At 38.8% G+C, this 27,418-nt stretch overlaps 1 protein-coding gene across 2 annotated transcripts in view; it reads right to left on the reverse strand.

Annotated features, from left to right (window-relative positions):
- Window positions 1-9,650: 9,650 nt before the first annotated feature.
- tbl1xr1b (TBL1X/Y related 1b) overlaps window positions 9,651-27,418 on the reverse strand; it is a 48,511-nt gene continuing 30,743 nt past the window's right edge. For both annotated transcript variants that reach the window (XM_057857098.1, XM_057857099.1), the window contains exons 8-16: window positions 25,836-25,899; window positions 25,675-25,772; window positions 23,244-23,304; window positions 17,247-17,368; window positions 17,071-17,145; window positions 16,883-17,010; window positions 12,053-12,218; window positions 11,887-11,988; window positions 9,651-10,890 (exon numbers count right to left, since the gene is read on the reverse strand). In XM_057857098.1, coding sequence (XP_057713081.1) covers window positions 10,864-10,890; window positions 11,887-11,988; window positions 12,053-12,218; window positions 16,883-17,010; window positions 17,071-17,145; window positions 17,247-17,368; window positions 23,244-23,304; window positions 25,675-25,772; window positions 25,836-25,899 — 843 coding nt within the window. In that variant the 3' untranslated portion in view covers window positions 9,651-10,863. The remainder of the gene's footprint in view (window positions 10,891-11,886; window positions 11,989-12,052; window positions 12,219-16,882; window positions 17,011-17,070; window positions 17,146-17,246; window positions 17,369-23,243; window positions 23,305-25,674; window positions 25,773-25,835; window positions 25,900-27,418) is intronic.

Consider the following 27,418-nt stretch of genomic DNA (forward strand, 5'->3'; position numbering starts at 1 on the left):
GTGAACGTGCGGAGTTTGGCCTTTTGGCCGGGTTGTCTGTGTTTCGCCGGCCGGGCCCGGGTTCGGCTGGCGTGATTCCGGCAATCTGGTTAAAAGGTCAGATTCCTTCAATACATTGTAGTTTTTTTGCTTTAAAAAAAAAAAACTCTAGCCGATTCCGATTGTCTGTTTAATGAATGGAAGTGGCCCTCTCTCAGAAAAGAATGCAGAAAGCAAATAATATCAAAATAGATTTTATTCTACACCTCGAGCTCCAACTGCTAGTGTAACAGTCAGACTGCAACCATGTGAGTGAGAGAGAGTACAACGCAAGTGACATCACATGGAAAAAAAAAGGTCTGCAAACTTGTTATTTACATGAACATTTTTTTCTCTTTTTGTTCATTTTGCAGCACATGGCCTCAAATCAATCTTCATTACAAAAGTTTGGTGGGGGAGAGAGAGCGAGAGAGAGAGAATACGAAAACTTCCGTGGGCTCCCAAACATAGCAAAGGTAGAAGAATCAATATTAGTATGATTTTTTATTCTTCCTTTTTTTCTCTCGCACCACAAAAAAAGCTACCATTTGAATGCAGCCTATCTAAAACAAACATTAAAAAATACCATTCCAAGGTCATGGACCTTATTTATATCAAATTGTGTATTCGCACTGTAATACAGCTTAGTCACCACCAAATGTCATTGAAGTCTTTCAGTGCCGTTGACAATGATAAGACGTCCAATGATGTGTGTCTGTTGAAATTTGAACACTGTTCATTCGCCGCTTACCCTCTCACTTCAAACAGATTGGACGTCTATTGCAGTCAATGGTACTAACCAATGAGTGGACTAGAAAATTTGTTTTCTTTGTCATTTTCTGGTTGCCTTTCTGTTGAAATTGATTTTGGGTCACTTCCTATTGCTTTTCGAGGCATTTCGATTTGTCGCTAGCCCTCTCACTTCGAATAAATTGGATGTTTACTGCCTTCAATGAGTTCAGTTTAGATGTTGGATAAGGACACACCTCCCCTTTTCGCCTCTAGAAGTGCATCTGTGACTCTTTAATGCAATTTTGCCACACGCACAAAAAAAGCATGGTCGCGGCCAAGAATGTTACAAATTAGGGCTGTCATAATTATCGCGTTAACGGGCGGTAATTAATTATTTAAAATGAATCACATTAAAATATTTGACACAATTAACGCACAAATGCCCCGCTCAAACAGATTAAAATGACAGCACAGTGAAACGTGTACTTGTTGTGTTTTTCGGAGTTTTGTCGCCCTCTGCTGGCGCTTGGGTGCGACTGATTTTATAGGCTTCAGCACCCATGAGCATTGTGTAAGTAATTATTGACATCAACAATGGCGGGCTACTAGTTTATTTTTTGATTGAAAATTTTACAAATTTTATTAAAATGAAAACACTAAGAGGGGTTTTAATATAAAATTTCTATAACTTGTACTGACATTTATTTTTTAAGAACTACAAGTATTTCTATCCATGGATCGCTTTAACAGAATGTTAATAATGGTAATGTCATCTTGTTGATTTGTTATAATAAACAAATACAGTACTTATGTATCGTATGTTGAATGTATATATCCATCTTTTGTCTTATCTTTCCATTCCAACATTAATTTACAGAAAAATATGGCATATTTTATAGATGGTTTGAATTGCGATTAATTACGATTAATTAATTTTTAAGCTGTAATTAACTCGATTAAAAAGTTTTAATTGTTTGACACCCCTATTACAAATATAAATATGTATCGATTTTAACACACTGGCTACCATTGACGGCGCTAGACGTCCAATCCGTCGGAAGTGAGAGGGATGGCGGCGAATGAACAAACGTCACCCTCCCGCTTAAAATGGATTGGACGTCTATGAACTTATTTCAATTAAAGCATGAAAAGAGCTTTCGTGGCTCTTAGCAAAATGACCTCGGAGCGGCCATGTTGGTAGGGGCTATCTTACGCCATACTATGGAGTAGGATATCCGTAAAAAAGATTCGTATACAAAAGAGTTGTACTCATATTTCCGCATTTGTTTTCGTCTTTAGGCATTTATATCTGTGACCACAAAATTCTGACGTCTGACTTTTTGTTTGTTTGTTTGTGTGTGTGGGTGTGTGATAACAAAACTCAACGACTACAAATCTTGCCTGTGGACAAATTCAATTTTACGGCTACGATGCAAAAGCGTTGAAATGACGCAGGTCTCAGGGAAAACTAATCCATCCTATAACGGCGCATGCAGCAAAACGGGTTGTGCGCGGAGCTAACGTGTCAGTCAAAAGTGACTAATCACTGGTAACGTCAATAACGTGTTTCTCCAATATTTTTTTTAATTGTAATTGTACTTTCTTCAAAGATGTACAGTTCATGGACTTAGTTACTCCTGTAGCCCGCAAGCTTTGTTTTGGCGCATGCGTCGTTAGAGGATTCGAGAATCCATGAATTTTCTCTGTGACCTATGTCATTTCAACGCTGTTTAATTTGTAGCCGTGAAACTGCATACTGCACGAATGCTATTTTTAAGCGTGACGTCATCATCGTAAACCGGAAGGGGGTCAACATAGAAGCGCGCTCGCATACAACCCATGCCAGTGCTGCTTTTCTGTAACCTCTGTAACCTAGTTTTCGGTAACCTTTAAAAAAAAAGAACATGCTGAGTAAACACTGCTGCTATGGAATTTGTAGAAACGACTCTATAGACATTATGACATATGAAGGATGTTTTCTTCATACGTTTCTTGAAGCCAAAAACTCAGAGGGAAAAAACAGGTGAACAATGGATCAACTTTTGCGGAAGTCCAAAAGACCAGTTTAACGCCAGCAAGGCGAAGCCATTCACCTTTATATGCAGTAAATATTTTGTTTGGGGCCATGGTCCTACAGATGCTGATCCATTGCCTGCTAACTTATTTTTTAGCATGGCGTTTTGCCTTGCTGCTTCTGTCTGACAATGAATGACCTGAAAAAAAAAAAAAAGAAAATGGTATCTAACTGCCACTGTTTTTACCTTGTCTGTTGTAAAGAAACAACTTTAGTAAGGGAAAAGTGTTAATAAATTAATAGAGTTAAGATTTGTTATTCATGAAAAAAAATTAAAAGTGTTCGTTGGCTGTCACGGAGTAGCACTTGCAATAGCTACACAAAAATAGCAATATAAATTACACCCAAAAACGGTCAGAGACGTGAGACAACCAAAGATACAAAATATAAGAAAGACAGGGCATATGGTGGTAAAGGAAAGATTGTTGAAACTGGAGAATATCATTGTCAGTGGCGTAAGAAAAAGGTGTTGATAAAAAGCTACCTCTGCATCAGGTCGTGTCTTTTTCAGCCCTCGACACTCTAGCCATCTCTTTAACGGAACATTTGTATGTTCTTCCACATCTTAACCAGTGAATTTGGCATCATTTTCGGACAGAATTGGTAGGTATCGCTCAGTCAACATCTCGTTCGTATACTATTTACATGCATCTAGTATGAGGGACAAATGCGAGTTTGACCCCCCTAGCAACAGTTGCTAACGTCATGAATATTAATGAGCAAACGTGACGTGTTACGTACGGTACGCTATTGAATTTGTCCACAGACAAGATTCGTAGTCGGCGAAAAATGAGTTGTGTTAACGCTAGCGCTGCAACGATTAATCGATTAACTCGAGTTTTGATTAGAAAAAAAAGAATCGAATCAGATTTTGCTGCTTCGAGTATTCGTTTAATTAAAATGGTGTTGTAATGGTTTGTTTTGAAAGTGTTTGCAATTAGTTTTATTGATTTGGATGGATACACGGCCCTCAAGTCTACCTCATTTCACGTGGCTGAATCCATCTGCTCCCTGTTAAGACCAACATAAGCTAAGTTTTTGTTTGAGCTAATGTTTTTGTTCATAATGCATTAGTAATTTAGTTTACGTGTATATTTAGCCATTTTTGGTGGAAATGTGTGTCTGAACCCTTTAAGAGCATTGTATATTTATTTTTAAAAAAGTTAGCATTTTATAGCATTTAAGCTAGCTGACTTTTGCTATGTAAGTTAGCCAAATGCTGTTTTGTTGTACATAGATCCTCATTTATTTATTTATTTTTTATACTGTTTGAGGCTCAGCGCAGGTTTTTTAATTTATGTTCCTAATCCGATTACTTGATTATTCAAAATAGTTCATCAATTAATCGACTACTAAAATAATCGATAGCTGCAGCCCTAGTTCACGCACCCACCAAAAAAATCAGACGGCAGAAATTTGTGGTCACAGATACAAATGCTTAAATAGGAACACGAATGCGTAAATATCAGTACGAATCTTTTATATACGAACAAGATGGTGTAAATATGAGTACGAATCTTTTTGACAGCTTACTCCATAGACTTTTCCGATGCATTAACATTCAAACTGGGGTCATATCTAGCCGACTCATTTATCCATGTCAACGCATCTGCTACTTTCTCTTTGGCAGCGCTAGACATCAAATCAATTCGAAGCGGGAGGTATGACAACTGCCACTCTCCCCGGTTCAAATGGATTGGACGTCTATTATCGTCAGTGGCAATGAAAGACTCGGAATCGACCCGACGGCGATAGCCCTTCAAATCTGTCGCTGCCCATGGCTGCCTTTGATGAAGACCAAAATATGCAAACAAAGGATTTTGGGTGAGTTAATGCTTTTATATTTTGCTTACAATTGCAAAAAAATAAAAATGCAACAAGTGGATCAAAATAACAGATAAACAAGTAGGCCTGGGCGATGAATACATTTTATTTTTTCCCCCATTGCTAAAAAGTACATTTTGGATTGTTTTTTTGCCAAAAAGTTCTAGCTATTCCATCAGAAAGTTTTCCGTTCAGGGGGCTCACAGCACAAATAGGAGAGAGAAACTTTGTACTTTATTTACGTTACTTAGGTGGCATGGCTCAGTGGTAGACGCAGAGGTTGTTGGTTCGATTCCTTGCCCTGAAGAACTTATCTAAGTTCATACCGCAGGTCTTAATGCACAAATTCTGATTTTTTTCATGTTTATCCAACTCAAGTGAGGCATTAACTTGACGGTCTGAACGGGAGAAGTCGCATAGAAGTGGACCATTATAAAAGTCAGATCTGGGTCACATTCGTATGTGGTTAAAATCCGATCTGGGCCACATTTTTCTAGAACAGTGTTTTTCAACCGCTTCGTGAGAAGTCGTCAGGTGTGCCGCAAGAAATTATCCAATGTTGCATATACATACATACAGTATATATATATTATATGGCAGGCAAAACAGACAAGACTGAAAAAGCAGTTTCTGCTCTTGCACTCCTCTTTAAAATAAACTGCTGTATTTTAAGCCAAAAGAACTGTTGTGTTTGATAGAACAATATGTCTATATGATGCCATAGCAGATTCATGGCGCATGAAGCCCCCGAACTATTTTTAATTTGTCCGTTTTACCCTGGAAACCCCCGTTTACAGATGTCGCGCAACCGCATTTGTTTCAACCTAGCCATAAAAAGAAGTTATCGTATTTATTATTTGCAATGTCTGTCATTTTTAGCTTGGAATCATTCATTGATGTCCAATATTTAGTAAAAAAAAAAAACGACTTGAAAAAATTCACTCGCATATTTTAAACTTTTTAAACAAATGAAGTCACAATGAAAAAAATGGTGTCTGTAAAATAGTCACAGATATCTACCTCATATCTATCGCCTAATTGTATTTTTTCGTTACTGTCGCATTTTCTCCAATATTTTAGATAATAAATAATCCAACCAAACAAACAAAAAAAAAAAATTGAAAACGTTGAAAAGGGTAAATATATGAAAATGAAAATCTCGACCACTCCTTGATGTCTGCGATTTCTGCATCGCGACCCTTGTTATATTACCATGTTTCACCCATAAAATCCCCCAAAAACCCGGCTGTTGCCATTCACATCCGTGTCTCGACACTCGATGATACATGCTACATGGAGTTTTTGGATCGAAACGAGGTAAGTACGCGATAATATCTCTTTAAAATCATGGAGTCGTTAATTCTGCTCTCGCCTAGAGTTAGGGTTTTCCTGATTAAAATATATATTTTTAAAAAAATGCCCTCCTGTCCAAAATTTTTCTTCCCCCACAAAATTGAGATTTAAGCTTTCCAATGAGTGTCTTCCGCAATTTTTTTGTTTTTTACATCGTCGGGTGGAGTTGCAGTAGGAAGGAAGGAGTAGGTAGAAAGTTATCCGTCACGTGCAGATGAGCGAGGTATTGCCCGTGTCACGTTCAAGAACTGCTCGAATTTCTACCCATCAGCGACCTTGGTGTCCGTGACAATGTGGACCCCTGCACGTATACTGCACATCATTTGGTTAAACTCGTCATTTGTCGATATACTCCAAAGCGTCCTTTCTATTTTATCCATATGTGACGACCATCAATCCTCCTCCTGTGTTTTATTCCAACACATTGTTGAGGACAGCAAGGTGGCTAATGGCTAGAAATCCGAGCAGCTCTTGAACGCGACACGAGCAGCTATCCAACAACGCCGTGGTGCCAACCAAGCAAGTTTAAACGTCATCTCCAAACGAAACGCCCGTCGCTTCAAAACAAGTTGATGGACTATTTTGTTCGGCCTTGTGAAAACACAGAGAAACAGGCAACTTTTTTGAGAAAAACAAGGGTAAATGAGAAAGCCCTCAAAACCTTGTTGCTAAAACCAAAAAGTCCCACACTGTGGAACAGACATTAATTCTACCTGCCTGCAAAGTCATTGTCAGAGAGATGCTTGGCCCTAATGCGTTTGAAGAAATTGCTAACGTCCCCATCTGATAACTCTGAGCTTTTCAAACCTAATTGCTATAAAAAAAAAATAAATAAAAACAGAGAGAGACAGTGCTGTTGAAGAAGATTCCTGCCAGGATATAAGCTTTGTGTTCATCTAAACAGGCTCAAGTTTCACAGTGAGTAAGTATAAATATTGAGAAATTATTTATAATTAAAAATGATGTACAGAAAGTAATTTTGGAACATTTTTGGTGTGCAAGGTTTTTTTTCCAATGTAAAAAGGTGCCGTGACTCAGAAAGGGGTTGAAAAACACTGGACTAACTCAATCGAACCCAGGTTAAGAATCACTGATTTAAAGGCTGTGGAAACATACAGAAGGAAAGTTTCCACAAATTCCCTAACCAGAACGAGGAAAAATATCAATTGGTCACTTGCTGCTGGCTACGACATCAAAAATCAGCGGTGAAAAAAAAAAAAACGATGCGATATCACTCCGCCCTGCTCCACCCATCCTTGATTGCATGGGTCATCGATGATTTCCATGTGAGCATATGTTGTTTTTTATTGGCATGCTATAATAGCTCCATTGACTGGCGCTAGCTTAGCCACTCCGGAGCCCTAAAACTGACAAATAACTTGCAAGCGAAACGGAATTTGTTGAAACTCAACCAACCAACTAAACCCCTGCTAACTCAAAGATTAAGCCTAAAGTCTCCCAAATCGGAATCAATGCAAAAATTACGTCAGTAAAGAGGCACGGAGGACTGCAGCGTCAGAGGTGTACATTAGCGTTAGCGCCTAGCTAAAACTCGGCTTTTTGGGAAGAGGCAGGCTTGACAAGTCATAAAAAAAATCAAATGGAGGTGAAAAAGGAGAAGCCTGAGAATGCTCGGTTTTCTTTCTGTGTTTCAAATAAGCAATATTCCAAGATTGCTTACACTTCCTAGAGGCGGGGCAAAATGCCCGTATGTGTGTGTCATCAATCCATATAAAATTTGAATATCAGACTGAATAGGGATTATTTATGTCTGTTATTTGTGTCCACTCTTCTCAACTCAAAATATGACCAAAAACCATGACAAAAAAATCGTAATTGTGCATTAGGACCTGCGGTATGAACTTAGCCTAAGTATCCTTGAGCAAGATACTGAAACCCACATTGCTGCATTGCCAGTAGGTAGATGAGGCATAGGCTTCATAATGTATTGACGTGACACAATCACTGAGTCACACCTTCCTGAAGGAGGCCGTCCCACAGTCCACTTCATTTATTAGCAGTCGGTCACGTGCAGCGATCTAACGCTGGATTTAGGTTGAAAAAGTACAAATACTGTACTGCATACAAACAGGAAGGATTGTCTCAGGCGTGATATGTTCGAGGATTCATGCTAATTATTATATTTTTCGTACCATTATGAAATGTTCAACAGGAGAAATTAGCCGCTACAGCATTGGCATTATACTTCTCAATATTTACTTAAAATAACTGCTAGCTGCCCGTTTTCTTGCTTTTACCCAAAAATTGAGACTGTATTACATCCATATCTATAAAGAATTCAGGTATTTAAGCATTTATTTATTAGAATTTTGAACAGAAAAAGCTCTTTGTTTACATATGGTGGCCACTAATTTGCTTACTGACCTTAGATTAAATGACAACTGCACCTTTTTTTTTTTTTTTGCTTTTAACCAACAATGGAGACTGTTTCACGTCCATATCTAAATAGAATTCAGGGATTAAAGCATTTATTCACAATCATTTTCAACGGAAAAAGCTCTTTGTTGTACCAACTGGGCCGCCACAGTGACTTACTTAACTAGCAGTACATTCGACATATTTACCAAAATAAATGCTAACTGCCCGTTTTTTTGCTTTTAACCAAGAATTTTACGTCCATATCTGTATATAATTCAGGGATTAAAGCATTTATTCACAAGGAAACAGAAAAAGCTCTTTGCTTACATATGGTGGCCACCAATTTGCTTCCTGACTACCATCATAGTTTGCAATATTTACGTAAAATAACTGCCCGTTTTTTTGCTTTTAACCAAGAATCGAGACCGTTTTAGGTCCATATCTATAAAGAATTCGATGATTTAAGCATTTATTCTCAGGACTTTTGAACGGAAAAAGCTCTTTGTTTACATATGTTGGCCACTAATTTGCTTACTGGCTAGCATCATAGTTCGCAATATTTACGCAAAATAACTGCTAACTGCCCAGTTTTTTGCTTTTAACCAAGAATGGAGACTTACTTCCATATCTATAAAGAATTCCGGGATTTAAACATTTATTCACAAGAATTTTCAACGGAAAAAGCTCTTTGTCTGTGTTTCCACTCGGTCAGCTTTGACGACGATAGGCCCCCTATGAATAGGCCCTGTCAATACATTATGAAGTCTATGGATGAGGATATAGTGTTGAAGCGCTATACATGTGTAACTCCATTGACTTTTTATCACCGGCTGCCATTGACCATGATAACCGTCCAATCCAGAGTTCATCACTTGTAAATGGCAGCCACTGAGTTCAGTAGAAAAAGCAATTTTTGGGTAGAGAAATTGGTCTACTTGGTGGGTCACTTCCTGCAGCTTTTAGCTCACTTTTTTTTTTTTTTTTTTATCTTGAGGTATTTCCAGGTAGTTCCTGTTGACTTCGGGGCATTTCCTGTCCTGACTTTTATCAATAGCTTCAGTCTTATCTATTTGAAGAGGGAGGTTGCGCATTTGCCACCAACCCATGCACTTAGAGTGGACTGAATGTGTATCGCTGCCACAGGCAGATGGCTCAAAATCAAATTTGTTCAACTGGGAGGCTAGCATCAAATAAGAGAGCAAGTGAGAAACAAAAGTCGTATTTGCCATATGGCATTTCTTTTTTTTTTTTTTGCCACACGGCAAAAAAATGCCAATCCACGCCATGTGGCATTTTTTTTTCCCACATGACAACAACAAAAAATCCAAAATCTCAAAATGTGGCTAAATGGATTTTGCCGCGTGGCAAAACAGATTTTGCCACATGCCAAAACGGGTTTTGTCATGTGGTATTTTTCCCCCCACACGACAACAAAAAAAGAAAATCCAAAATCCAAAAATGTGGCATTTTTTTGCCATGTGGCCTTTTTTTTGCCATGTGGCAAAATTAGAGTTTGCCACTGGCAATCTGGCAATGTGGATTTTGCCATGTGGCATTTTTTGCCATGTGGAAAAAAAAAAGAAAAAAAAAAAAGCCAAATGTCCAAAAAAAAAGCCACATGGCAAAATCCATTTTGCCACATGGCAAAAAAATGCCACATGGGAAAGAAAATACATTTTTGATTTTGCCATGTGGCATTTTTTTATGCCATGTGGCAAAATCAGTTTTTCCACATGGCCATAAAAAATGCCACATGGCAAAATCCATTTTGCCACATGGCAAATACCACTTTTTGTTCTCATCCCCTGCTGGAATAAAATGGCCCAAATTAAGAGCATGTGATGAATATTTTATTTATTTTGATCCCCAGCCCTACTTGCAAGATAAACACCTGCACGTTTGAAGAGTGGCGAAAAGTGACAGGCGTCTTTATTTTTGTTTTATTTTAGTTTTTTTTCTTTAAAAAAAAAAAACAAAAAAAAAAAAAAAAAAAACAACCCTCTCTGTCCTCTTGCCACATTCTCTCCCCGGCACACAATATAAAACTTTACAGTCAACTCCGATTTGAAAACAATGTCCACAGGACACCAAATGCTGACATATGCAATATGCACACACCAACAGAGAACAAAACCAAAGCAAAAAAAAAAAAAAAAAAAAAAAAAAATCTTTAGAATTCTGGTACAAAGGATTAAAAAGAAGATAAAGAAGAGCAATTCTGCCAAAAGTTTTGGTTTGCTCGGAACGCAGTCTGTGGTCCAACCGAAAGCGACGCCTCGCCTTCCTCTTGAAAGTCCCTCACGCGTACCCAAACAAAAGCGGATGTGGAAACGGCGGTCGGTCCGTGAACGAGGGTTCGGAGGGGAAGGGGCCGCGGCTTCCGGGGGGAACTACAGCAGTGTGGCGGGCGGACAGGCAGGGACGCTCAGTCATTTTGGCTATGTACACATTCGTAGTCGGTCCGTGGCTCCCCCGCACGGGTGTCATTTCCTCAGGTCTAACACGCAAACCTGCGGAGGGAAAACAGCGCTCAAACAAACCAGCAAAAAAAACTTCCTAATCAACCCTCAGCCAGCCAGGACTTGGGCTCTAATAGCCCCCCCCCACCAAAAAACCCCTCATGTATTGCATAACATTTTTCAATTGACATACGTATAGTTGGGTGCCTGACTTCCATTCCAAGTCAACTCGTGGGGTGTTATATTTAGAGGTCAACTGATATGGGATTCTCAAAGGCTGAGGCTAATATTTTTCTCTCCCCATATCAAGTCATAGGAGCGCAGATATTTACAGCTGATTTTGTAACCCGATATACTTTTTTTAAAATGCACGTTGATAATGAAAACAGGGTCTCTGCAGCAGTGGTCCCCAACATTTTTTTGCACCACGGACCAGTGTAAGGTGGGCCTTTCTTTTTTTTTTTAAAGGGATTTTTGGGTTTTCTTTTTTGCTAAAATCATCAATATTAAAACAATAAAAGGCTTGAACTACTTCAGTTGTGTGTAATGAATCTAAAATATATGAAAGCAATGTTTATCAGTACATTACAGAAAATAATGAATTTTATCACAATATGCTATTTTTTTAGAAGGACTAGTATGTCTGAATTTACTGCAAAAACAATTGGGGCCTACTTAAGATTTGATTTAATAATAAATCAAGTCTTAGTTCCCTTTTTATGTGAACACATGCATTGCTTGAACCAGGGTGGTCTTCACATGGTTTAGACAAATATTTCTAGCATTGAATCCATCAAGCATATACCTATATCTGCCGCCAACACTCGAGAGGAAGTGACATATTCAGTAACAGTAGAAATCAGTCACCATCGGGTAGTGACGCCACGCAATAGTTTTCAATTGGCCCTCCTGCCAACCGTACGTGAGTAATGCGTGCAAAACAATTGAAAATAGCACATATAACCCAAAAAGAACCAGGCCGTTTAGCGGCCAAACCGCATTGATCTGAGGCGTCCGACGCCGACCCGATTTTTGAGAGGTACTTACAGATCCGTCGGATGCGCTGGCTCCTACTTTATCCCCGGTGGCGTTCCAGCACACTTCAAAAATCCCTCCCGTCCCTCTGTAGCTGTGGACTAAAGCACCGGTCTGAAGACGAGACAAAGCGGCGTTAGCCGCTAGCGCCTGGTAAATACGAAAAGAGGACACGGACCTGAGTGTTCCAGATGTGGACGCATTTGTCGAAGGAGCCGCTGGCCAGGTGTCTCCCGTCGGGACTGAAGGCCACGCTGTACACGGGCTCCTGGTGGCGGGTCAGCGTGTGGATGCACACGCCGCGTTCCACGTCCCACAAGCGCACCGTCGAGTCGAATGAAGCGCTGCCGCCAGGAGAGGGGGGCAAATGTCCGTATTAGGTAGGGATGCAACAATACACTTAAGTCACGGTTCAGTTAAATACATTTAATTCTCTGAAACAAAAAATACAAGTGTTATTTATTTTTGCTAACAAGCAAAAATAACAATGACATCATCTAAACATGCATTATAGAGCATAATACCGTATTGGCCCGAATATAAGATGTTAATTTTTGCATTGAAATAAGACTGATAAAGTGGGAGTCGTCTTATATTTGGGGTCTAGACTTTATACCCATTCACGACGCTAGATGACGCCAGATATCAATTAAGCGAATGATGAACTTGAGTAACGTTCTGTCATGACAGATCTCAGCTACTCTCACGTTTAACCAGTTTGCATTATTTTATTGCAATGTTTTTCCTTATTCAGATTTGTACAGTTACAGTTAGACTTCACTTTGGTTAATGCAGATATTGCAATGTTGTTGTTTTATCACAATAGATTGGTTTATTTACATTTCAAAAACTAGAAGCCATTCATTTACGAATGTGATTGCACTTTAACATATTTAAATGTTCAGATAATAAGATTTGAACGAGGCAAAATAACATGTTTTATCTCTCAAATATATAGTTATAATCATTTGTTTCAGATGTACTGTAATTATTTTCTGTATAAAAATGAATTTGGTGTTCAAAACGTCTTTTTTCAAACTTGAGTGTTGAAAAAGAGGGGGTCGTCTTATAATCAGGGCCATCTTATATTCAGGCCAAAACGGTATTTATGTGCTTACTTCTTACTGATCTGAGCTATTTCTTTAACTCATTTGCTCCCAAAAACGTATCAAAAAAATTTAAAAAGTTCTATTTTTAATTGTTTCAGTGCCCCAAAGACGTATTTATACATAATTTATTTTTATTTTTATTTGATCTTTTTTCCAGGGGCATCTCTGGGTTCTGATTCAATTTAGCTCCAAAGCACAAAGCTGAAAATCCATTTTAAAGAAATAATACTGGCCACTGGAGGGCAGTAGCGCATTTGGTAAGACCCGCAACCCAATTCAACGTCAATGACTGGTCGGGCCGCACGGCCGGCAGAAGACAACCGAATGGCGTCCAGTATAGACCCTACTCACCTACGTCACAAAATGGGCGTGTCGCTGTTTCCGGCCGCCATATTGTACCTATTTTTTAGACCTATTCTCATTGTTTTCAATTAGTCGAGCAAGTTATAGAGCAATTCATGGAAGCCCCGGTGTTATCTGACGCTGTAAACTCATTGGATGCGTTGCATAAAAGGCGTTATGTGGAAAAGCTTCAGTTTATCCACTCGCCAGATCCGTATTTGATGCCTAAATCGATGTTTTTCGACCCGCTGGTTCGCCGTCTTTGCCTGACATCTGCTATCCTGATATTTACAACTATCTTGTCCACACAAAATCAGCCTATTCTCACGAAAGTTTGAAAACCTTTAAGAGCTTGGAGGCTTATAAATGCTACGTTGCTGGTTGGGTGAAACAGGTCCTCGTACGCGAAAATTCGGCAGGAATCTTGTGCTCGGAAGGTGAGTTATAAAATTTTCCATTCAAAATCTTTTGTTCTTGCCAACATCCACTGTCAAGTCTTATGTATTTCATGTCATTTGTCAATGGAGCTAGGGCTTTTAATGTTTATATGGTTTAGCGATAGCACTCTCACTACATACATATATGATATGTAATAAATATGAAGTGCGATAGCACTACTCCAGATTGTCTCTAGTTGAATTTATTTTTTGGCTTTTGACCTCAATAGTGAAATTGTAAATTAATTGTATGACAACTGTCTTATTATCCCCTTATAATTCAGGTAGTTCATTCACAACGTTTGAGTGTATGTTGTCGGCGATTAGCCTAGCAATGTTCTTAATTGTGGTTGTCAGCCCAAAACCCTCTAAATATATATTAAATGCATCTTACCAGATATAAAATGACTACTGCATAATCTGTGGTAGTCGTTTGGAACCCAGTTTTCTCGCCGAATTGCAGTAGTCCATCTCGCTCTCCTCTCAGGGTCTCTCGGAATACGGTAAAACTTCAAGTCTCTCCGTCTATCTTCTCTGTTTTTGCAACCGACCGCCACACACGACTTCACCATTTTGATTATTAATGTTAACGAGCAGAAAAACACGCCATAATAGGAGGAATTTACGAAGCGCTAATGCATTAACATGACGAGTATATGGACAACATGGCGCGGGGGCGTGGCTGTGACGTCACGTGAGTAGGGTCTATTGCAGGCGGCGGACGACCGGGCACAACAACCCAGAGGACACCCGGGATGCCAGGCGCTGGACGTCCGAGCAAAACGACCAGGACCACCAGTGCAGCGGACGATGCCGTCGACTCCTTGCCGAGCAGACCCCGCAGAGACTCAAAAAAATCCATCTTTATAAGACAGGCGGCGATAAGGGAAACGTTTACCCGGCTGTCGCGGCCACAACAGCGTCATCTCTCAGTTAGTTGTGCGTAAATAAATTGTTACTTTGCTATCAAAAGTTCTATTTGTCTTGTTGTTTATGTTATTTTTTCAAAGGAAAACATTCTTCAGATGTTTGGGATGTAACTAAAGCAAAAAATTAGAGGTGCACGATAATTATCGGTCCGATAATAGGAATTATGATGTCATCCCAATAAATTCAATAACATATATTATCGGGCCTATTAATAATAATTTTGTCACGGTGTCGGATTGGGATGTGTGCGATTGTTTCCACTCCTGGTTTGCCAGTATGCTAGGTTTTGTTACTGTTCTAGAGGCCATATTTTTCCTTCACTGAATTATAAACCTTACTCTGGCAATTAGCAAATGTTAGCATTTTACAGTGTTATGTTTACAAGTTCTTGAGAGGCCTTTGGTTATTGATAGGCTTGCTGTCCTATAATTGCCAGGTTAAGAAAGTTGTTTCATGGACCAAGCTGACAAAAGTTTCCTCTCCTGTTTAACAAATGTTTTATCTGCTGACAAATGGTAAATGGTGTTACACTTGTATAGCGCTTTTCCACCTTTCAAGGTGCTCAAAGCACTTTAAACTACAGCACAATACCTGTGGGGTTTATGTTTGTTTTAGATCAGTGCTCATTGTTCAGGCAAACACATTATCAATGATATTGACTGATTGATTGATTGTGATTGACTGAAATTATATTTATTTGAAATAAATAATATGGGCAATTTATTTGAAGTCAAAACTGTTCTTGTCTATGTTTTGTTTATTATAATAATGTTCATGTTATCATGAAAAATCTGTTTCGGCAAATATATTCTGAATCAACCACTAGTATTTTTGACCTAAAGCTGTTCAAAAACTGAGGTGAATATATATTGAAAAATTATATATACATTAGGGCTGTCAACCGATTAAAATTTATAATCGAGTGAATTACAGCTTAATTAATTAATTATTAATCGCAATTCAAACCATCTATAAAATATGCCATATTTTTTCTGTGAATTATATATATATTCTCTAAAACAAATTGTTGGAATGGAAAGATAAGACACAAGATGGATATATACATTCAACATACGGTACATAAAGACTGTAGTGGGCATTTCACTCTACTGTCATTTAAATCTGTCTATGCTGTCCTCACTCCGAAGCGTCTACTTTTTCCAAAGCTAGACAGCTAGTGAACGACGCCTTAATAATCAGACTTCTTCCTTTTTCATCTGATTTATTAATAAAATGGCCTCAAACCATTGTCCTCTTTAGACCATCTTAAAACTATAAAAAAAAAAAGTACACAAGCATTGCACTCGCAACAACGTTAGCTTAGCACGCTATACAGGCTAAATAAACAAACAAAAAGCGTCTCATACAAAAAATATAACATTTTGCTTATTAACATAATATGTACATTCTTTACAACAACCATACTTACGGACAAATCTTGTCCAAGGATCATATAAGCACAACAGAGACGTCGTGCAGCCATATTGAACTGGCAAGAAAACAATAAACCATGTCCCAAAGCGACCACAAGAGTTCGCTGTTAGACAGCACAAAAAGCCTTGCTCTAAAACTTACCAAAAGGCAGAATACTGTATGAGTTGGACATGTGCGTTAATTGCGTCAGATATTTTAACGTGATTAATTTAAAAAAAATTAATTACCGCGCGTTAACGCGTTAATTTTGACAGCCCTAATATATATATTATCGGTTATCGTATCGGTATCGGCCTTGAGGAGCAGGAAGTTATCGATATCGCTTTTAAAAAATGGATATCGTGCACCCCTACAAAAAATAGCTGTGTTAAAGTCAAAGTGATGTTTGCAATGTATGCTTTCACAAAAAGCTCAATTTCTCTGTTTTTTCATCAGAAATTGGAAAATTGCTCAAACTAAGCTATTTTCTAATGCTGATTTCTAAAGAAAGGAAAAAGATATGAACTAACTTTTTTTTCCTGCTGAAAGATGAGAGTCTAATCTGTCTTTTGGTGGGTTCCATGTTTATATAGCAATAGAACAGAATTTTCTGTGGGCCAGTCAAAATCCAGTAAAACGGCCGGGAACGAAGGGGGTTGCACCGGTGAAAATGGCTGGGAGTGATGCTATGCACTCAGTGACTGCCATTGACGGCGCTAGATGTCCAATCCATTTTGTTTCACTTATTCAACATTTTTTGAACCCGGGTGTACTTACCTCGCCAGCATGAGGTTGGCATTGGGGTTGTTGGTCCCGGGTCCCGTCGGACTCCACTTGATAGTGTAAATTTCTTTACTATGGGCTTGAAGGTCATGGACGCATATGTCCTGTTTCATACTCCATATCTAGAAAAAATGAGAAGAGTTGGCGGCGAGCGCAGGGAACGCCGTCTCTCGCGTACGCACCTTTAGAGTCATGTCGTCGGAACAGGAGGCTAGCAAGCTGCCGGTGGGGTCCCACTTGATAGCGTTGACCTCATTCTACGGCGGTTAACATAAGAGGCGACTCACGGAGATTTCCGGGTAAAGATTTTTTTTTTTTTTTTTTTTTTTTTACTCTTCTCTCCATTCCGGGGACCTACCGTGTGACCCTGGAAGGTCTTGACAGGTCGGTCCTGACCCAGTTTACACACGTGAATGCACATGTCCGTGCTGCACGAGGCGAACGTGTTGTTGCTCTGCCAGTCCACGTCGAGAGCGGGCGCTGTGAGGAGCAGCACAAATACAAATGTACAAAATTGTACTCAAGCAAGAGTACAATAATGTTTTCCAAGTAAAAGCAGTCATCAAAAAAAAAAAAAAAAAAACCGAGTGAAAATAATACTCAAGTACTTAGTAACTCCAGGGTGACCCCAGATTTTGATCATATCTTAATTTTTATTTTTCTTCTTCAAAATAAAAGCTAGATTTCAGCTTCAGTTTTCCCAAATAAAAACAGTCTGAAATCGACACTTTGCGCTCTGTGGCAAATAGTTGATTTTATTTAGATGACGCTTTAAAGATGTCACGTGTTCAAGGGTGTAGGTTTGGTCTCAATATTGGTAAGGACGATAGAACCTGCATGTTCACTTTTTGCTTGGGACGGGACATTAATAAGACAGACTGGGTGACCGGCGCTCAGGGCTACATTTCTTATCAATAAGAACCTAATTGATTGATAGGCAAAATGATTAATGCAAAATAAATCTGTATTGACTTACAGTGTATCACAAAGGTGAGTACACCCCTTGCATTTCTGCAAAAATTTGGGTATATATTTAGGGCTGCAGCTATCGAATAATTTAGTACTCGATTAATCGATGGACTAGTTAGTTCGAATAATCGAGTAATCGGATAAGGAACATGACGAATTCAAAAACATGAGCTGAGCCTTAAACGGTATATATATATATTTTTTTAATGAGGATCTATGTACAAGAAAAAAACAATTGGCTAACTTACATAGAAAAAGTTCGCAAGCTTAAATGCTATAAAATGCTAAAGTTTTTTTTTACAATGCTCTTAACAAATTTTTCAGACATATATTCCCACAAAAAACGGTCCAATATACCTATAAACTAAATTATGAATGCAATAAAAAACATTAGCTCAAACAAAAACTTAGCTTACTTTGGTCTTAACAGGGAGCAGTTGGCTCATTTTTTCAGCCATGTGAAAAGAGGCAGACCAGAGGGCAGAGTATCCACCCTAATAAATAAAACTGAATGCCAACACTTTCAAAATAAACCATTACAACGCCACTTTCATTAAACGAATACTCGAAGCAACAAAATTTAATTTGAATATTTTTTTCTAATCGAATACTCGAGTTAAATCGATTAATCGTTGCAGCACTAATATTTCATCGGACAACACTGACAAAATGACACTTTGACAAAATGAAAAGTAGTCTGTGTGCAGCTTATATAATAGAGTTTACTGGTGCACGATAATTATTGGTCCGATAATCATCGGTCCGATAATAAGAATTATGACGTCATCCCGATAAATCCAATAACATTATTGATAGGACCGACGATATGTACTGTGCTGGCTTTACAGTTTACACACTAGTACGGGAAATCCGTTGACCATTTGCGGGGCATTGCTGCCACCTGCTGGTCAGAATAATTCGCTGCATCTATTTTTTGTTAAAGTACTTTGGTTCATTCACTTACACATTGCTGTGTCTAGCAGTAGCATTGACAATCGTGAATGCTTTCTGTTACGTTTCCGCCTCGGAAATATATGTCTGTAAATATTTTATCTTTACTATAACATATGGATGTGCAATGTATGTTTACCTCTGTGGTGAAGGGTCATATGTACAGAACTTCATATGTTGTTGTGTTATAGAAGCCAGCCAATGCTTTAGTAACTCAAGCTATTGTGCTATGCTCTACATATAATAGTTGTGTATATAGTAGAGCTGGGAATCTTTGGGCACCTAACGATTCGATTACGATTACAATTCAGAGGCTCTGATTCGATTATAAAACGATTATTGATGCACCCCCCTCCTCTTTTTTGTTTTTGTTTTAAAGTTTTGTACATTAGTTCCATAATTGTTCAAAAATACTCTCAGGCTAAACCAAACTACTATTTCAGTATCAAGTTAACATATAGCAGTAAACAAATATACAAAAATAACATTAAATAAAAAAACTCCAGTCCCCATTCTGTATCAGCAGCTTTAAACTACATTCAATTAATTTAATGTTGTGAATCAACCGTTAAAGTTGTTAAAATTGCTCCCGTTATTCCATAATTTCCCTAAAGTTTTAAAACTATTTTAAAGATAGATTCAAGTCAATATTTTATGTGGTTTATGGAAGTGCATTCATTCTTAGCTGGCTGTCGGGCAGCGCAGAAGTGAAACGCACTGTTTTGTTCATGTCATGATGAAAAATCTGGTGAGATCAAAGGCATATCTATGTTGAATCCACTACTAGGTTTTTTTTTTGTTTTTTTTAACCTCCAGGTGTTCAAAAACTCAGGTTATACATTTAAAAAATTATTTATTATCGGTTATCGATATCGGTTTTGAGGAGCAGGAAGTTATCGATATCGGTTTAAAAAAAATGGATATCATGCACCCCTAATAGAGTTTATTTATTTTACCCTCAAAATATAGCCATTATTATCTAAACCCCTGGCAAGAAGAGTGAGTACACCCCTTAGAAACTACATCCCTAAATGTCCAAATTGAGTACTGCTTGTCATTTTCCCTCCAAAATGTCATGTGACTCGTTACAGGAGTGCTGTCAGCATTGCTGCAGAGATTGAAGAGGTGGGGGGTCAGCCTGTTGGTAGGCCTGTCGCGATAACAAATTTTAGTGTGCGATAATTATTCTCATAAATTATTGCGATATGCGATATTATTGCGCCCCCCCCAATTTTTTTTAAACCAATTTACAATAACACAGTGAGAATACAGTATATATTAATAGATCAAGTACACCCATTTAAACGCGATATTTACTCTTAAATTCAACAATACTTTTTAAGAAATCACACCTAAAAACAATAGACCATGCCTCTTAAGTAAAAAACAACAATATTGATACCGCACAGAAACACAAAAAAAAAAATTTTTTTTTTACTTAATAACTTAAGCATTTAGGCAAATGAAAACTTTTCCCATCATAGCTTCTGCCGTGGTGTCCCATAGGAATGCAAGGATACAGTTAAGTCACGGTTCGGTACGATTTTTGATACGGTGACACGATTTTCGATCCGATTCAATACATTTAATGCTCTGTAAAAAAAAAAAAAAAAAAATTCTTTGTTTCGTTTTTGTTTGTTTTTTGCTAATGAGCAAAAATTAAATTGCCATCTTATAAACATGTATTTTAGTGCATAATATTTTTGTGCTTACTTCTTACTGATCTGAAAAAAATTTGTATAGAAGTGCTGAGAACAATCTTTACTGTTTGTAAAGTGAAGCAGGGCACACTGTTGACTGCTACAGCTCTCTTAGCAGCTAGGTTTACTACATGAGCAAGACATCCGATTTGTGGTCCGAATCCATCTGTGTCACGTACTGAATTAACAGTATTTGCAACATTATCTATAGTCACTGGTATGGATTGATTTGGCCTTCTTAACTTCCATTCAGTCATGACAGTTTGGAATTCATCGATGTGGTACATGGACTACGTGTCCAATAATCACTCTGGGCTCACGACGTCACTGAAGTCACGTCTGCTCATTACTACACAACACCAGCATATGACAAAGGACTTTCATAAACAGGACGAGTTTGAAGCACAGCGCTCTTAATTTCATTCAGCTGTTCGTTGTCAAAGTGAGGTTGTTCGTAGCAGCCATGTCGGTAACAATGTTTTGGCGGACTTTGTTGTAAATATCCGGCGTTGTGCCGAAAAATAGCCGCCCCGCGTGAAATGTCACTCCTGACGGGAGCGCCCACACGTCAACAACACCGGCGTGCCGTAGATGGTCCACAGTCACTCCGGAGCACTGACGCGGCCGGTATAGGTTGAACAATAGGATATAATGGGAAGGATTGGCTCCGGCGGTAGTTTTTGCCGGACCTGGAACGAAGATGCATTTTTGCGCAGTTGGTAAAGAGGAATCCGAACTTTTAACAGCACGTCTGCCGCACGCGCGCACGCACATGCACGCGAGGCGATAAATTGCAGCGGGAAAATTACCGCCTTCATTTTTATTTATTGCGCGATAAATGGAATTATTGCATATTGCGACAGGCTTACCTGTTAGTGCTCAGACCATACGCCGCACTCTAAATCAAATTGATGTGCATTGCTGTCAACCCAGGAAGAAGCCACTTCTGAAGATGGTACACAAGAAAGCCCGCCCGTTAAGCCTGTCGCAATATGCAATAATTCCATTTATCGCACGGTAGACATGTGCCGGTTACCGGTTTCACGGTTTACCGTGGTGTGAAAACGTCGCGGTTTCAAAACCACTAAAATTTCCCGTCATATCTTAGTACGGTATTCGCTATTTTTCATGTGCCAAAATGCAGCCGAAGTGGCTTGGTGCAGCACCGCTCACCCCTTCCCGTTTGTTGCCGTGAGTGTCACTAAACAGCCAGCAAACCCAAAAACAAATCCTCCAAACACAAGGCGTACTTTTCTTCAATTTATTGAGCTCTCAAATCGTGGTGAAATATACAAATAAATACATTTAAAACGCTGTACAATTGTATTTTTCCACGTGTGATTAGGTTCAACAGGATAGCAGTAGCTCCATTAAAAAGTTCGCCAAAAACAAAACACACATTTTCCTTTCAAATTCAATATACAAACTAACTAAAACTTACAAAGACGAATGTTAGCCTAGGCTAAACTCGGAAAGCAGCTTCTTTTATGTCTCACAGCCGCTGAGTGAGAGAAAAGCTTGAATGCAGGGGGGAAGAAAAAGAAACGCGTCAAAGATCGCTAATTGAGAGAGGAGGTCTCACTCCTCACTTTTGAAACCTTTCCTCAACAATATTTACATTTTAACTCATTTATAAAACTAACTTATACATTTTTAACTAACTTATTAACTTATGAATTCTTTGTTCTTTTTAACACAAAGGCATGGCATCATGTAGACTAGAGTTGACACAGTGGCTGAAAATGGTGAAACTTCACTTGAGCTTCCCCCCCTCAAAAAAAAGTCATACAGTATATATTTTTAATTTTATTTAGAAGTGTTTTTACTTTTTATAGCAATTATTTTGTTCTTACTCTAAAATTGAGCAACTTGAGCTGTGGCTGTGGGTATGGTCTAGGTTCTATTTATTTTAATTTTATATAATATTTGTTATTTTTTGTTAATTCATTTATTTTCACATTATATTCATGTTCCAATTTGCAAATATGTTTTGAAAAAAATCCTGTTCAATGGATTAAAAAAATTTTTTTTTTTTTTAACCCATACATCTCAAAATTTTGGAGCTATAATTGCAATACCGTGATACCGTGAAACCGCGGTATTTTTGCTCACGGTTATCGTACCGTGAAAATCTCATACCGGCACATGCCTATCGCACGGTAATTCAAAATGAAGGCGGTAATTTTTCCACTGCGATTTATCGCCTCGCGCAAACACGGCAGACGTGCTATTAAAAGTTCGGCTTCCTTGTTACAAACTACGCAAAATGCATCTTCGATCCGGGTCCGGCAAAAAATAGCACCGGAGCCAATCTGTTCCCATTATATCCTATTGTCCAAGTCATCACCCAATCAAACGTGCGTTTCAGGAAACAAACATGGACGGGCTCATTCAGCAAGTGAACAGGGGGTAAATGTAAGTCTGAAAATAATGAAAATAATTCATTTAATAATGATAGTGTCCATTCTATCATAACAACATATGGGAAGACAATCTAAATGAACACATTATATAATGCAAATAAGGTTGCTTAAAAGTTGGTGGGGACAATTTGAGCATCCTGAAAAGTTGCTAGTGTTTTGTCCCTATCGTCCCTATGCAAACCTACGCCCTTGCACGTGGTACATGTAACATGGGTGAGATAATCACTCCGTTTCGCATCAGGTTAGATTGCGAATTAAATATCAGAGCAACTTCAGATACTGTATGTGTGTAGAAAGATCATTCAAACTTACCAGAGTGGAAAGGAAACTGCTGCTTGGCCTCGCCTGTATGGGCGTCCCATATAATTGTAGTCTACGAGAGACAGAGAGAGAGACCCTCTTTCATAACTAAAACTTTTAGTTAGAAACGTTTTGTAGATACTTATTGTCTGCCATTGATGGCCCTAGACGTCCGATTCAGTAGTGAATAGGGATGTCCCCATCCGAACGTGGCATTTTGTCAGAGGATCAGAAGCGGGTGAAAAGGATCGGGTTTTTCATTTATAAAATATATTCATGTTTTTCTGCTACATGAAAGGACCCGCCCCCGAGATGCCGGAAATCTAGCATATTGTGTGCGTGACGTCACTTTCGGGAAACAGCCGGCTCAGTGCTTAGTACTGAATGGCGGCGATGATGGCGGACAATTTTGTTTCTATTTGCAGCGACGAATCTGACGAAACGAACATTCTTCTAATGGTGACGAGGAGAGTTATGAACCTTTCTTTGGTGTTTTGGGTTATCAATTTGAGCCCAAACGAAAGCCAATGCAGCCTAATGAAAGGATCATTGAGGGGAGCAATCACACTGATGAAACACCGGCCGCCGGCAACAGAATCACCGAATGGTTTGTTTTGCATTTCTTTTTGTGAAGCTGATACACCGTGACCGCAAAATAAAGTAATGTATAGAATAATTATCATTTAATATGCTATCATCGGTTTCGCTCTGCCAACCGACACAAATATGAATGGGATTAGAGCAGGGGTCCCCAACCTTTTTTGCACCACGGACCGGTGTGATTTGGGTCTTTTTTTTTCACCGACCGGTGTCCCTGTTTTATATTCAGTTGGACTCTCAATGTTATCCAGTGGTGCTAAAAAACTATTTACATCACAAACATACATGTGCAACACGGAAATGGCGTAAATTAACGCTTAACGACACGGCGAAGTCGTTAAGTGAGAAGGCTACGTGCAGTTGTTGTGTGCGCCAAACATGGCAAACGTAAGTTAATATTCCTTTCTTTAAAGAAAGTTTGTAGTGTGTACTTAGGAATCGCTGCATTCACGGTCCTTTTTAACGTTACGCGCATGCCAACTTTGTCAGAACACCGGCAATGTGCGGCAGAATAATACAGCAAACATAAAATAGCATTTGTTTTTAGCCCCGTCGTGTTAGGTGCAGGGAAAAAGCACAGTTTTCAGCGCGCTCCTAGCGATGTCGGGATATTCCGAAATTACTTTAATCCAGAACTTCGTTAGAGTTGTTGTCTCAAATGTACGTTTAAGTCGCCGTGATTTGCGATCTCTACAAGCTGATATTCCTGTTCTACAGACATGCTCAAATCACTCGATTTATTCACATACAAGTCACGAATTCACTCCTTCGCAGTTCGTGGGTCTTTAGTGATTGGGAGGTAGCATAAATTTTGTTTTCTTTGAGGTTGTAGGCACATCTTCTGGCTCGTCAGGTTCCCGTTTCCCTGTAAAATTGCAAAATTAGCCCTCTCAGCACTGACGAACTTTACTCATTGTCTGCGTAGTCCAGCTCTTTTTCTCGCGTTTGGGAACTCATGGGTACTACATTGCGACAAATGGCTATTTGTACACCACATAGCATGACAGGTTTGAATCATTTTAGCGATTTTTTGATAAAACACGAACGCAACTCTTTTGTCGATAAACAACGATGGCACCTGCCTCGACCTTTTGTTTCCTTGTTATGACGTCTCTGCCCCATTCAGCTGTTTGCGGAACATTTTCGGAATTGTTCGTCATTTTCGATCTATTTTTGATAATTGCTCATTAATGTGATTGATTTTTTTGTTAATTTTATCAATATTTGTTATCTTGGCACATAACGGTTCTATTGATGTCTCACACCCCCTTTGTGTTTTCATACCCTTTAATAAAGAAGCAATTTTCTGCGTTATTCTTGTTTAAAGAATAATTCACTTTATGAAGGCGGCAAGGGGGGACATGTTTGGAACTTTTTTTTTTTTTTTTAAATCTTTTTGAGGATTAGAAAAATATTTGGTACAGACATTTCAAAAAATGATAAAATGTCAATAACTTAACACACCATGAAGTAAAAAGCAATTTAGAAACACTAATAATAACCCGTCATTGGTTCACTTTTGTTTTTGTATCCTGGCAGTTTCATTTATATTTCTGGATGGCCATCGAAGCAATGTTTTAAAAACACTTTTCTCAGGATGGCCCTTGCGCACAACGCATCGGGTGCAGTTGATTCCTCGTGAGAAAATGGGCGGGCCCGCACATGGGAAACGAGAGCGAAAGAAAGTCAATGTTTTTAGCCGCTCAAAGTAGAGCGACAAGGGTTTCGAAATGCGAATAGCTGTGCCGAGCTAAAACAAGTACACTCGATTGTCCCGGTTCAAACCAATTGGACGTCTACTGCCATCATCGGCGGCCATTGAGATAACAGCAAGGTTAGTTACCCGGTCGACGCCAGCGCTGAGGATGAAGTTTCCTTTCTTATTCCACTTGAGTGCAAATATGGGACCTTTGTGTTGACCCAAAGTACTGGCCAGGTTACCTGTAAACATTACCGAGTTGAGCTCGGTGGGCGACGTGCGCCGGTCAGAAGATACGACTTTACCGTCTTTTGTCCATATTCTAGCAAAGCCGTCGTAGGAGCCCGTCGCTAGAAGAGTGCCTTCACTCTGAAAGACAAAAAATAAAATAAAAAATCAGCCGTCTAACCCGAGGAAGCTTGTTAGGAAAAACACCAATCAGATGTGTATGGCAAGTTTCAAATGGGAAGTGTCGCTCGTGCGTTCATTCGCCCCTCCTGGTCCAAACGGATAGGACGTCTAGCACCGTCAATGGTGGTTAATGCCAAATGCCATGTCCTCCTTTTTCATGACTGGTAAATGGAATTAAATTTGTATAGTGCCTTTCAATCACCTACTGATGACGCAGCATCAGGAGCAACATGTGGTTCAGTAAATTGCTCATGGATACTTTGACCAGGTTACCAGGGCAGGGAGACTAACCCACAACCTCTGGAATGGGGAAACGGGAGCCACCCCACCCCTTTATCATAATCATTACTATATTACCGTCGAAGTATTAGGGCCACAGAATTTTTTTTTTTTTTTTTGAAAGCTGGATTACAAGAATAAAAAGTCGGCATATACTGAAATAGTAGTAAGAGGATTTTTGTACAATTTTTGTAAATAATGTACAAAACATTAAAAGCAGCGAATAGTTTGGTGAGGAGGCATCAATAATCGATATATAATCGAATCATACCCTCTAAAATCGTAACTGAATCGTTAGGCATCCCAAGATTCCCGCCTCTACTGTGCATTAGGACCTGCGGTATGAACTGAGCCATATTTGCAGTTACACCAACTGACCACTGAATTTACCTCAACAGAGTACGGCAGCAGAGAGCACTCTTGAGGCTGCTATGCAGTTAAACCTTAGAACCCAATGCAGTAGAGAAAACGGTACGTTTCAGTAGCGTTCCACTGTAGTGACCACTCTGCACCAGGGGTTTAAGTTGTAATATCAGAAGAAGAAAAAAAAAAAACACCTAATACTACGTCACATTACGTAATGTGATGAGAATAAAGTTCTCGTAATATTACAACTTCGTTCTGGCAATACCGTATTTTTCGGCTGGGGGTGCGACTTACACTCTGGAGCGATTTATGTGTGAAATTATTAACAATTATTAGTCCTGTCAAAATTATCGCGTTAACGGGCGGTAATTAATTTTTAAAATTAATCGTGTTAAAATATTTGACGCAATTAACGCACATGCCCCGCTCAAACAGATTAAAATGACAGTACAGTGAAATCTCCACTTGTTACTTGTGTTTTTTGGAGTTTTGTCGCCGTTTGCTGGTGCTTGTGTGCGACCCATGAGCATTGTGTAATTATTGACATCAACAATGGCGGGCTATTAGTTAATTTTTTCATTGAAAATTTTACAAATTTTATTAAAACGAATACATTAAGAGGGGTTTTAATATAACATTTCTATAACTTGTACTAACATTTATCTTTTAAGTGCTACAAGTCTTTCTATCCATGAATCGCTTTAACAGAATAATGTTAATGCCATCTTGTTGATCTATTGTTATAATAAACAAATACAGTACTTATGTACCATATGTTGAATGTATATATCCGTCTTGTGTCTTATCTTTCCATTCCAACAATAATTTACAC

Source organism: Corythoichthys intestinalis, chromosome 14 (genome assembly GCF_030265065.1).
Source record: "Corythoichthys intestinalis isolate RoL2023-P3 chromosome 14, ASM3026506v1, whole genome shotgun sequence".
In the NCBI taxonomy this organism is placed as follows: domain Eukaryota; kingdom Metazoa; phylum Chordata; class Actinopteri; order Syngnathiformes; family Syngnathidae; genus Corythoichthys; species Corythoichthys intestinalis.